Source organism: Suillus clintonianus, assembly GCF_016758775.1.
Source record: "Suillus clintonianus strain FC179 chromosome Unknown DEU56scaffold_254, whole genome shotgun sequence".
Classification (NCBI taxonomy): Eukaryota; Fungi; Basidiomycota; class Agaricomycetes; order Boletales; family Suillaceae; genus Suillus; species Suillus clintonianus.
The window spans coordinates 1-12,359 of NW_024539478.1; the positions used below are offsets into that span (position 1 = coordinate 1).

General features: G+C 47.2%; 6 protein-coding genes across 6 annotated transcripts; all 6 read right to left on the bottom strand.

The window, feature by feature from the left end:
- Positions 1-10: 10 nt before the first annotated feature.
- Positions 11-960, bottom strand: DEU56DRAFT_920493 (uncharacterized protein; the record flags this gene model as incomplete). Its single annotated transcript, XM_041358465.1, has 3 exons — positions 11-520; positions 580-870; positions 925-960. The coding sequence occupies 3 exons, from the start codon at positions 958-960 to the stop codon at positions 11-13; spliced, it is 837 nt and encodes a 278-aa protein (XP_041200569.1).
- Positions 961-4,163: 3,203 nt separating this feature from the next.
- DEU56DRAFT_920494 (uncharacterized protein) lies at positions 4,164-4,547 on the bottom strand (the record flags this gene model as incomplete). The annotated part of the gene is made up of 1 exon (XM_041358466.1): positions 4,164-4,547. The coding sequence occupies one exon, from the start codon at positions 4,545-4,547 to the stop codon at positions 4,164-4,166; it is 384 nt and encodes a 127-aa protein (XP_041200570.1).
- A 216-nt stretch (positions 4,548-4,763) lies between these two features.
- On the bottom strand, positions 4,764-5,161 carry DEU56DRAFT_703270 (SecY subunit domain-containing protein; the record flags this gene model as incomplete). The annotated part of the gene is made up of 2 exons (XM_041347345.1): positions 4,764-5,029; positions 5,092-5,161. Coding segments are annotated over 2 exons (336 nt in total), but the record flags the coding sequence as incomplete, so codon positions are not given.
- Positions 5,162-5,223: 62 nt separating this feature from the next.
- DEU56DRAFT_762550 (uncharacterized protein) lies at positions 5,224-6,256 on the bottom strand (the record flags this gene model as incomplete). The annotated part of the gene is made up of 4 exons (XM_041350721.1): positions 5,224-5,592; positions 5,672-5,794; positions 5,956-5,984; positions 6,106-6,256. The coding sequence occupies 4 exons, from the start codon at positions 6,254-6,256 to the stop codon at positions 5,224-5,226; spliced, it is 672 nt and encodes a 223-aa protein (XP_041200572.1).
- Positions 6,257-8,934: 2,678 nt separating this feature from the next.
- On the bottom strand, positions 8,935-10,462 carry DEU56DRAFT_874532 (DNA-binding domain-containing protein; the record flags this gene model as incomplete). The annotated part of the gene is made up of 6 exons (XM_041355981.1): positions 8,935-9,034; positions 9,200-9,339; positions 9,392-9,604; positions 9,635-9,832; positions 9,885-10,331; positions 10,385-10,462. 6 exons carry the CDS (start codon positions 10,460-10,462, stop codon positions 8,935-8,937), a joined length of 1,176 nt encoding a protein of 391 aa, XP_041200573.1.
- A 295-nt stretch (positions 10,463-10,757) lies between these two features.
- DEU56DRAFT_920496 (endoplasmic reticulum heat shock 70 kDa protein) lies at positions 10,758-11,834 on the bottom strand (the record flags this gene model as incomplete). The annotated part of the gene is made up of 3 exons (XM_041358467.1): positions 10,758-10,938; positions 10,991-11,262; positions 11,310-11,834. The coding sequence occupies 3 exons, from the start codon at positions 11,832-11,834 to the stop codon at positions 10,758-10,760; spliced, it is 978 nt and encodes a 325-aa protein (XP_041200574.1).
- Between the last annotated feature and the right edge of the window lie 525 nt (positions 11,835-12,359).

Genomic DNA, 12,359 nt, shown 5'->3' on the forward strand with positions numbered 1-12,359 from the left:
GTCGAGGGGGTCACAAACTAATGCTCGAAAGCTGGTCGAGAGTCATTTTAGCTGTTCGAGGGGAGTGCTGGAAGGCGTCTCCGAAGTTTTCATACATAGCCATAGTGATCGGTGAGGTCTTTCCTCGGACACATGCGAGCATGCATGCCTCGGGTGTATCGACAATGTACGAAGCTAAGGGAGTGAAACAGTATCTGAGGTTCCCAAGTGGGTCCGACATCATCCGGCCGATGCGTGCAGCTTGCTTGAGCGGCTCTAGCACGATATCTAGACACTGGTGGACTAAGCGGGCTTCAAGAACACTCTGCATCCGTTTCACTGGATGCAGAAATTCAGCAATTGGAAGCAGCGCTGTTAGGAGGAAAGCATGTGAGGATGCCTTGTTTCGAGTTGCCATCTTGATATTGGCAAGGCTGATCAGGAGCGGGTGAGCGACACGTCCACCAGTCATGTTGGTGATGTTGGTCTTATCAGAGGACAGTATGATGCCTAACAATGTCGCACCATCTGGAAGTTGTGACTACGATGAGATGTGAGAGTTAGCAAGTTGGAGACCATTGATAGTCAGGTATGTATTACCTGCATCGACCATGCTGCGTCACCTGTCAGCCATTCATTGTAAATTCGTGATGTGCGTTCCACTGTGTGATATACACGTTGCGGCGTGACATCTATTTCTTTAGCAAACAACGGGTGGCTAAAAAGCGATTCGATACAATCCAATGGATCGCGCCAGTACAAATATAGCAGCTGTTTTGTTGGGTGAGTGGTTGAGACTATGCGGTACTGCCACTTCGGAACAGGAGGTAGCAGCTCAGCACGACCACACAACTCCTTGGCTGTACAAAAGGAGAGAGACAATGCTTTAATCTGCGAAGAAATCAGCACTTGTGACGGTAACATGCCAGCTGACTCAAGCCGTACTAATTCGAGCTCCAGGAACTCATCTATGGCGGCCATACTTAATGACGAGCACACTTCAGTCACCCATGTAAAAGTACCTCTTAGGTACATATATTCTCTCCTAAAAACCCACCTAAGGGGTATGTTTTTACATGGGATCCCGTGCATGATAGTTTCGAACCGGGCCATCCAAATACTGTCCCCAGGAGGGCTGGGCCAGCTGGGTCAGTGTATTTGGTCTGTCCCATGACCCATCTGGGATAGTATCTCAAGCCACATTATTATTTTTAATGACCTGGGGGTGTCAGGGGTCACAAATAATATAAAGCCATAGCCTTTCGCCTGATGCTCTGATACATAGTTCATAGTCTCTGGGCTAGCCCATCCCTAGTTATATAGTCCCTGGGCTAGCCCAGCACCCTGATACAAATGATGTGGGATAGCCCACCACTGGTTTATATAGTCTCTGGGCCAGCCCAGCATCCTGATGCGGGATAGCCCACCCCTGGTTATATAGTTTCTGGGCCAGCCCAACATCCTGATGCGGGATAGCCCACCCCTGGTTATATAGTTCCTGGGCCAGCCCAGCACCCTGATACATGTGACACGGGATAGCCCACCCCTAATTATATAGTTCAAATATTATTTGTATTTTTAAAATTCAGCTATTTGTCATTCCAGGCAACATATTTTATTTTGGCCTTCTCATGTCAGGCCTCCCCACACTATTCCCACACATCACATTTCCGCATTTTTCAACCCCACAGCGTGGGAATTACCCCACAACACCAAAAACATCGCCCATTTTTAGAATCTCCACAATATTAATTAATTTACACCACCTAAAATATAACCCATTTTGGTAACTCTTCAGAATATCAACCTCCTCATGTCATTCCTGTCACCACTACACCACAATCACTTATCCCTTGTATCTAAGTGGTAGTATATGTTATATATGTATAATATAACATAATAGACCGCTTTTTTGGTGTATTTCTGTCCACATGCCTCCTCTAAGTCTGTAATTGCTATGTCTGGTAACAACATGTAAAACATTTTCGCATTTTTGCCCCTGTGATGGGAGGGTGTTCTGGAAGGTGTAGAACATGTTTAGAAGTGTATATCAACTAATTACACCACTTGTTTGACCCTCTGGAGTTCCCTGGAGCTCCCAACATCAACATGTATAGCATATATGCATGAAATACAGAATTGGTTCACATTTTTGAGTTTATAGCTAGATGTAGTTGAAAATACTGTCCCCAGCATCAGTTCAACATTATGAACAATGTATCAGCAGCTCATGACAGCAGGTGAAGCCCTTGTGGTGTTATGTGACTACCCTCTCCTGATGGTTCACTTCCTGAGAAAAATTTTCCTGCAGGAATGCAGCTCCAGGATAGTATGGGAACCATTCCTAAATATATTTAAGAGCATTTTAGTTAAGTTGGCACCACAGGATACCCACAGGGGCCTTGTACATAGACCAAAACCTCCAAACATGCATTTTCGCACTTTTGGTGTTTTTCACTGCTTTAGCTGTTCAGAACTTGTCCAAGCTGTTCATATATCATCATTAGTACATATTTACATGATTTATATCCCTAAGATCAGTTAGATATAGGCCAGAATATTGGCATCTGGTAGAAAGGGGCTAATTTCACTGATAAGGGGCTATAGTCTTCCCCAGGTCGGCATTTGATGATCAGACACTTGGAATACATGTCTAACATACCCATAATGATAGCTCTCAATTTGTAGAATCATCCATCCAATCCCTATAGAATGGCAAGCAAAATAGTCATGTCATAGAGCGTGGGAAAGTAAAAGTGACAAAACATCGAAAATCACCATGTCCACTGATAAGGTGCAAGAGGCTTCCACAGAAGAAATATTCATGATCAGACCTTTAGAACATATTTTTAAAACATCCATAAACATAGCCTAAAAAGCTTTTAAAGATCCATTCAGGATTGAGCATATGGTGAAGAAAATCACATATGAGGTGCAAATTTAGACAGATACTGTAGTTCAATCCCAGTACCATACATGCCTAACAATTGGTGATTTTCGATGTTTTGCCACTTTTACTTTCCCACGCTCTATGACATGACTATTTTGCTTGCCATTCTATACACCGGAAGCATGGATGACTTTTTCGCAGCATAAAATGTTGAAAAAATGCTAAAAAAGGTTAAAATAAATTTTACAATTTTGTGGCAATCAAAATGTTTGACAGAATTTGGACTTTTTATCCACTTCTTCGTGATGAAAAACATTGATCGAAGTTAAATATTGAGTCAGATTTCGTCCACAATATTGCATCAACATATACTTCAACAATTCAAACACTTTTTCTGCAGTACAAACCTAGATAAATTTTTGACTTTGTGCCATGCTCATAACCAAACTTCTATCATCCTTTGTTCCAACACAAAGGTTGGTGTTTTTTTCACCGTTTTTCCAATGTTTTTGTCACCAAAATATGCTAGTCGAAGTTTGAATTTTGCAACCAGATAATATTTAATGTTGTGATCAAGCTCAGATTATCATTTTGTCCGTCAACATAGTCTACCTTTTGTCCAGCATTTGAATAAATTATTTCTGGCACTCAAATTTTAAATCTAAGAGCCACAAAATCTATTAACTTTGTAGGTGGCATATACATTAAGTTCACAGTGCGTCAGAAGTGTGTTTGTATTTAAAATGTGGTCAGCACAATTTCTTTGTTTCAAACATTGATCATATTTAAAATACAGACGTCAGAAAAATGTTGATGATATTTAAAATAATGTAGGTAAACGGGTCGAGAATTCCAACGAGAATGACACAAGGAGCGGCAGCATGGGCCTTGTCGAATACATCACTAACAATGGCTTCGGATTCACCAAACCACATCGTGAGCGGCTCATATCCCAGTTATTGTCATTGCGTAGGTACTATTTACTTACAGTACAACAGTGACCGTACAAAGTGACCGTCATCTCGAATCAAATACTTACTGTCTTCCTGTCCCCCGCCGTACAACCTTTCACGTCATGAGTCGGAGACGAGCAGGGTCGTGCGATCGACCATAGCCATTTGGCACAGGCGAAACAACATCCATCTGCGGGACGTGCCACACGCAGTATCGCTCACGAGGACCATCCCCGAGGTAGGATTGCGAGACTTCCGCGGAATGGATGAGTCCCCCCCCCCCTTACAGCCCTGAGATTGAGCGTCAGCAACAAAATACACGGAAAGTCGGCAGCAAATACCTAGCCTGCCCCAGCCCACCTCCAAATCCGCCCCCACGTCGATGATCTCATGGCCCGCCCATGAATCCTGATAGCTTCAGACCGACTCGCGAGGTCTTGTTCTTGTTCCTGGTTTTTCTGGTTAGCCTTGATTGCTTTCATCCGCCGCGCACCGAAAGGAACTTCTTGGGATGCTCGACAGGGTATTGGACTGGTCCTGGAGCTCGAGTTTGACTTTGCCGAGATAGGATTGCGAGACTTGCGCTGAAGTCCGTGCTCCGGATGGCAATCCACAGCAATACGGCGCTCTAAGCGCAGGCGAGTCAGTGCTCGCCTGATGAGGTTGTCGAGGAGATCGCCGTCGTCCCGATGATATGTTAGACGTAAGTCTGGGGTGAGTTGCATTGTGACAGGAAGTTTACGTGTTGCATGGCGGTGGCGTGAACATCGGAAACTTCACCAAAGTCTCCTGCCGGAATGTTTCGATGTTAAACGGGGTGCATTTGACGGCAACAACTGTGATATTCGCGTAAACCGCGTCAGATAAGCTTTGGTAAATGAAAAAGTGACTAGCCTTCGTCTGGAACAGACGGAAGGTTGGCAATTTGCCGGGCCACCGCAACGCGCAAGTCTCAACAGCGTGTGGTCTTCCTTCAAGCTGAAGTCGACCTCGATTAAATTCAGTAGTCGCATAGTCGTTCCGGACGTAACGATAGGGCTTATACCAAGCTCCATGAGGGTTCCAAGGTTGGAAGCAAGGATGACACGCATCCAGCACATAGGGTCAGAGGAATCCGAAGCCATGATGCCATACAGTGGTACTTGACGGCAGACCAAGCCAATGAGTAGCGTAACGGCGATCCATAGCAGCTTTTGGTTGAAAGGAACTTGAAAACGAAAGAACTTGATGAGTTTTGCATGTCATGACCTACAAAGGTATGTATAGCACATACTTTACAATCTGGCGAAGAAACCTCTGGCAGGAGTGGAAGGAATGGCCGGACGAGATTCAGAAACTGGAATGTAAGCAACTACAGTCAGTACCACTGAGTCGACTAATAGACTTTGAACTTACAACTGCTCATCGTAGCTTGAAGTCCAGGTGTGGCCTAGTGTCCCGAAGAGAAGTGTCTTGGGGTGGCCTTGTGTTGCCACCGAAAAGAGAGACGAAATAAAAGTTGGGAGCATCGAAGTTACGGTCCAAGAAGCCCTCTGCAGAGCAGGCGACGGGGCCGTTGAAGTGATTGACGGTGAACGTGGGGAAACCAGAAGGACCAATGACACCAGCTTTGAACGACGGGTAGACTAGGATCACCTCCTTCTCAACCTCGCGCAGTATCGAGTAAACAATGCCGCTGATCCCTCCATCTCTCGCACAGCCGACATGAAAGGATTTCGCACATTTGCCTTTAGTGCACTGGATGGGTGCACCAGGGGCCTTCTGTCGTGCCTTTGAACAAGCAGCACATTTCTATACGCGAAGGTTAGCTAAACGTGTGAGGTGTATGTTGGAACATACCAGATTCCACCGATCTCTCACGATCGCATCCACACCAAATACCCTTTTTCTCCATGAACATCTCCGTCTCAACCCCATCCACCCAAGTCTCAGGTACTACTTTAGCACACTCTTCATGCGCCATCCAGCCTCGCTTGAAAGACTCGATAAGCTTTCAGGAAGCTCCCCGTTGAATCTGTAAGCGCGCGTTTACGTTGCAATCCATCCTAAGACACGAAGGAGAACGACCAAATCTGAGTGTGAGCAAGCGAAGCGTCTCGCCTTTGCAGACAAATGTTAGCAGGTACTACTCACTGGCTGGTTGTGTTCTGAGAACGATGTGTCTGTTGCGGAAGGCAGAATGTGGCTATCATTCTGACTCAACCAGGGGTCTCCTATAGAACTAGCTCTTGGACGTCTGTACAAATCAAATTGTAATCTTCAGGCTTCATCACCACCGCTCACCTTCGGGCAACCTCCTGCCACTATAACATCCCTCAACCACAACCCCGCAACAGAAGACACGTCTGGTTAGAGATGGAGTAGAAAGTTTACGAGGTGTCTCGTCCCCACGTGCTAATGGAGTCTGTTTACGAGGGGAGCTGTTTAAATCCATGGATTAAGAGATATTCATGGAGAGATGATGAAAGGACCACAAGTAAACGAAGCCAACAGGGCGCGCCGGCCCGTCCACACGTGACTGAGCTGGTCTGATCACGTGCACTTGACGAGTCAACGCCTTTGTGATCAATGTATTCTTATGTATGTCGTGGTACATGACGACCACAGCGACATGAGACAATGAATAAGAATGAAATAAAAGGGAGTGTATGAATTGACGCTGGTATAATAAGATGTGCGGCGAAGAATAGTTGTACAATAATTGAAGTCAGTCAATGGCAATCCGGTATGGGGTTGATGATCATGAACTCTGCAGGCCAGTATCCGGTGTCATGGGGGTGAGTCGTGACAAAAAAGGGTTGCGGCGCATGCGCACAGTCCGTGGAGTAAATCCTCCCTCCTAGCTACCTGGAGATGATGAAACTGAGGCCGCAGTGGTCGAGCGGCGGTGGAGACTGTGCGATCCAAACAAGGTCCTCAATCGCACTGGAGTTGACGTTCCAACCCCAAAATCCCCAGCAGATGAACCAGGAGCAGATTGTGGGAATGAAGCTGAACAATTTCGGTGGGTTTCGTGACGTATGTGAAGTTTTTGTTGCCGACCACAATATCTTGCACCTGGAGAAACATCGATTGAACGTCCTGCATTACAGGAATACAAATAGCTAACATCTTTCTTGACACGAGCTAACTGAATAATACGCTCGTCGATCGTGCCTTTCGTGATCAGGCGATAGACAGTCACTTGGCGCGTCTGACCAAGACGATGAGTGCGATCCATGGCCTGTGCATCGTTTGACGGATTCCAGTCGTGATCGTAGAAGATGACAGTATCTGCTGATGTCAAGTTGATTCCGAGGCCACCTGCACGTGTGCTTAGGATATATATGAAGATGTCCGGGGACTCCGGGCTAGAGAACATGTATCAGAGTCGAGTACATTCAACCTAAGTCGAGCACTGACCATGTCTGCCAATCCATCGCCATATTTCGTCGATCTTCCAACTTCGATGAGCCATCGAGACGTAAATACTTGTACTGGCGGTAGACCAGATATTCCTCCATAAGGTCCATCATACGAGTCATTTGGAAATATATCAAGATACGATGGTCGCCCGCCTTGAGCTCCTGAAAGAGGGCGTCTAACCGAGCGAGTTTAGCAGAGTCATAGATCAGTCTATTTGCTTCTGGTATTTGCATGCTTGAAGATGGTAGCTGGCTTGCAGGGGAACTTCCGACAAGTCCTGCCGAAGACAAAGCAGGAACTAGGGTGTGGTACGCCTGATCAATGGTAGGCGAATCCCGCAAGTGCTGAGGGAGCCCGTATATTGCCAATGATTCCATCGGTGCCTCTAGCAACTGTACTTGATGCTCTATGAATGTCCGATCTGTGCAGTGAAGAAAGATCAGAGGTGCTACAGCCGGCGGCACAAACCACTTCAAGGTTGGTCGACGTAGATTCGACGCCTGCCAGGCTGTTGAAGATATATCAAGAACATGTGGCAGGCCTTCCGCGGTATCCAGGCTCAAAGAGAGACGGGGGCTTATGCTGAACGGATGTGCGCCTGCATGAGCAGCAAATTCCGCTTCCCTATGAAACGGTTGATCGGAAATTGGAAAAATAATCATGGGTAGCTTACTATGAAATCCCTGTCCTCAACAATCCTATTCTCTTCCTCAAGTGCCCGAAGCCAATTGCGCATGAAGGAAGATACCTTAAAGCTATGGACGTCACTCGGAGTGGTGTTCAGGAGTCGAAGAAATGCGAAGGCAGGTGAACCTATAACGTGTTACATCCAAGGGACGGCCATTCGAGCAGCATCACACACCTTCAACATCATCGAGCGTCGAACGGTATATCCACCCCGTTGACCAGATATTGAAGAGGGCACTCGTGCAGTCCGATCGCACACGCAATCCAGGCTTTTCACATGGAACATCTATAAGCCCACCATCTTGGTGGAATAACGCCGGAATTTGGTTTTCGATGGGGTTGTGAGTTGAGTAAGGAAGGGCAATAAAATTGTCTTCGCGGTTCAGAGGACCAGATTGACCAAAGCGAGATAAAGAGAAGGGAGCTACCACATCTGCACGTTCAAAGGGCTCGGGGTGGTTGCAAACCTGTAATGGAGCAAGTCAATATTTAGAAATGATAAGACCAAATCTTAGTCACCTTCCGGAACTGCATCATGAGGTTTATTAACGATCGTGCAGAATCAGCATCCCCTATGTCAGAGGCCTTCTCTAATAGATCTACCACAAATACATTCGCCAGAAGTGCACGGTAGAGAGTACGTTGGCGGGATGACAGATCAACATAATGATCGACCTCGATCTGTTGAAGATAATATGTGAGTGATCATTTCTCCGTGCGTAAATTAAATAAAACCTTCTCGCTCAACTCGTTTTGCACATGTCGCTTGACTCGCCGTAACATGAAAGGCTTCAAAATCGTGCGCAACCGCCGTAGTTGACGTTCATTGAGCTTGCTGCCCTATTCTCTGCAGCGTTCTCGATATCCTTGGAGAACTACTCATTGAACTCATCGTGCGAGTCAAAAAGACTGGGATGATGAAGTGGAGCAATGCCCAGAGCTCTATGTGGAGGTTAGCAACTGCTGACGCTGCTGCCCTATCTTACTCGCCTTGCATGGAGTTTTGGATTGGTGTGCCGGTCAAAAGCAAACGATTGCGACATTGGAATCTCGGCAATGTTTTCCACCGTACACTAGAGTTGCCATTTCACGCGCTGGAAGTACTGCTGGTCTTGAGTAACTTTATACAGAAATTAGCACAGCTCGAAACATTATGCAACTGCAACTGACCAGCTGGTAGCTTGTAATCAGGACATGAAACGGTGTGTCCTTGTCATAGCTGATCCCTTTTTTGCTCCAGAACTTGCGCAAGGTGGTTCGGTCTTTGACGTTCCCCCAATAAGACAGGGCTTTCAGACCAGGCAGAAAGCGAGTAATCTCCTGTTGCCAGTTGTGCAATGTAGAGGCTGGTGCGACAACCAAAAATGGTCCCCATATGTCGTGTACCTCGGCAGGGTAGGCAAGGAGAGGTATCGATTGCACAGTCTGAGGTGCATGGAGGGTAAGGTGAGCTGTGTGGCATTCTAATCAATCTCACCTTCCCAAGACCCATCTCGTCAGCGAGAATACCAATGATACCCTGTTCATACAAAGTAGCAAGCCAATTCAGACCTTTGAGTTGGTACTCCTTCAGCTGCGCCATGAGGATATTCGGTTGCTTGATCTTAAGTTCTCCAGTGAGTGACGTCGGATTCTGGAAGTTGAGCTCGTCGGAGTCCACTGTGTGTAGACCGTTGTTAACCTCTTTAGCCTGAGTATCCAGGAAGAACTTACAGTCAACCAAGGGCGTATTCGAAGCGCCTGAGAGCCCCGACTCGTCATCGTCCCTGATGTGAGCCTGAGCTTTGGCAAGTTTCAAAGCCTCGTTCGTTTTCCTATCGAGTGCAGCCTGAGTGTCAAACTGTTGAGCCCTTTGTCTGGCTAGAGCGATAGCTTCCTGAGCGTTATGCCGCGCATGTCGGTGAAGGTTGGTTTGGTCCTCTAATCATCAAGTTCAGCCTCCGAGTCGTCAAAATACAGGTATAGGAAACTAACCTGTCATCAAAGCCAATCTCTTGAAGTACTGATGGGTCAACATCTTCAAGAGTAGCACCCACAGGCGCCGAAATTTCAGGAATATCTCCTTGCAAGGACTCACTCTTGAGCTTGTTACTGACGAAATGGCTGTACAACTCAGTTTGGCTGATCAAGAACTCAAGTTTGCGTGCTTGGCGCGTGGCTTCCCGTTTCTCTTCCTCGACCTTCGCTCTATCAATAGCCTCTTTCTGCTCGCATTTTCGGAAATCTCTCTCTTCCCGCTCATTCTTCTTCCAGAAGACTAGCATCTCACGCATCAGGTGTCTGCCCTTTGCTTGAACATCTAAATGAACTTTTGCAGTCCTTGTGAAAGGCCGACAAGCTTGAATGGGTGATAGTGTGGCCAAGCGCTTATGCTGACCTTGACGGGCTTGGTAGCCCATCGCGGCATACTTATACACCTGTGCAATGAGATGAGAACGCAAACACCACGTAATGAAAAATTTGTCCATACCTTAGCAACGTCTCTCCGAGCAATGTTTGTCCAAACTTTCTTCTGAGCCTCCTCTAAATGCTTCAGGCGTTTGGCCATAGCATTTTAATCAACCTTTTTATCGCGCTTGAGAGGAGGAACGATTTCGTCTAATTCGTACACGACAGAAGTTGCAGTGAGTGCAGGAGTTACAGGCCTAGATGCCGAAGGCGTAACGTCTCCAACGACCGATGCTGCAGCTGAGCCAATGCCAAGGCCCTCCAGAGTATCAGGTGGCAAAAGCTTCTTTCCGCCACCCCTCTTCCGACCTTTGGTTTGCCAACTTAGCGGGCGCAGCGCTGGCACAGACTATCCAAGTTGATGACACCCACGAATCCGGAATGACCAACATTAATCAATTGTTGCCAGTGAACTCGATACCAAAGGTGACCTCGATCTGAGGAACACCACGAGAAGCAGGGGGAATGCTCGAGAGTTCGAACTTGCCCAGTAGGTTGCTGTCCTTGGTCAACGAGCGCTCGCCCTCAAAGACCTGGATTAGGACAGTGGGCTGGTTGTCAGCTGCCGTTGAGAAGCTTTGCAGATTGTCAGTATGATGCATTGATGCGCGGGAACATGGACACTGACATCTGTGACTTGCGTGTGGGAATAACAGTGTTGCGGGGAATGAGCTTCGTGAAAACACCACCCGTGGTCTCGATACCAAGTGTCAAAGGACAGACATCCACCAAGACCACCTCCGAAGGTGCCCTCTTCGCCAGAGAGGATACCGCCCAGGACAGCGGCACCATAAGCGACAGCCTCATCGGAGTTGATCCCTTCGACGCTTCTTTGCCAAAATACTCCTTCAGGAGCTGTTGAACCTTGGGAATGCGAGTCGAACCACCAACAAGGACAACCTGTAACCCTGTTAGACAGTGTAAATAAGGGATGCTAAACGCCTGACCTCATCGATGTTCTCTTTGTTGATCTTCGCATCCTTGAGTACCTGCTCGACGGGCTTCATGGTCTTGCGGAAAAGATCCATGTTAAGCTCCTCAAACTTCGCGCGAGTGAGGGTCTCCGAAAAGTCGTTGCCGTCTGCGAAGGACTCTATTTCAATGAGGGTCGACTGTTGGCTGGACATCGTGCGCTTGGCCTTCTCAACCTCGCGCTTCAGCTTGCCCATGGCGCGGAGGTTGCTGGTGACATCAGTGCCGGTCTTCTTCTTGTATTGTTTGACAAGATGGTCGATGACGCGCTTATCGAAATCCTCACCACCAAGGTGCGTGTCACCAGCAGTTGCCAAGACCTCGAAGACACCGTCGTCAATCGAAAGCAAGGAGACATCAAAAGTTCCTCCTCCAAGGTCATAGACAATAATTTGGGACTCCCCGCCCTTCTTGTTAAGACCAAAGGCGATAGCGGCAGCAGTGGGCTCGTTGATGATACGGAGAATCTTTAAACCCAGCAATAGTTCCGGATCTTTCATAGCTTAACGCTGGACGTCATTGAAGTCTTGAAACAATATTCATAAGCGAGGGATGGTGAAATCAATGTTTATAGGCTTACATGCAGGGACCGTTACTACCTGCGTGGGTGACCTTCTCGCCGAGATAGGCCTCTGCCGTCTCCTTCATCTTTGTACAGATCATGGCGCTGATCTCCTCCGGAGTTGGAACAGTCAGTTGAAAATATTCAGTGTTTGATCTTGATACTCACAAATTGACGCGTCTCGCCCTTGCAAACCAATCGAGGAAGTGCTTCATGTCCTTCTTTAATTCCAAGTCGTCCATCTGAGACACTAACATTCAGACTGTCTACAGCACCCCACCTCGCAACGACCTGTCTCCCTTGACAGGCTCCATATTACCATGTGCACGTCGCACCACCTCAATGGCACAGCCACTAATATCGAGGGATGGACATCGATCTTTGCAGTATCACGTAGTGAAGAAAGAGAAACACACCAAAAAACAAACCGCGGCCACCACCAAGGAAGATACACAAGGCTCAT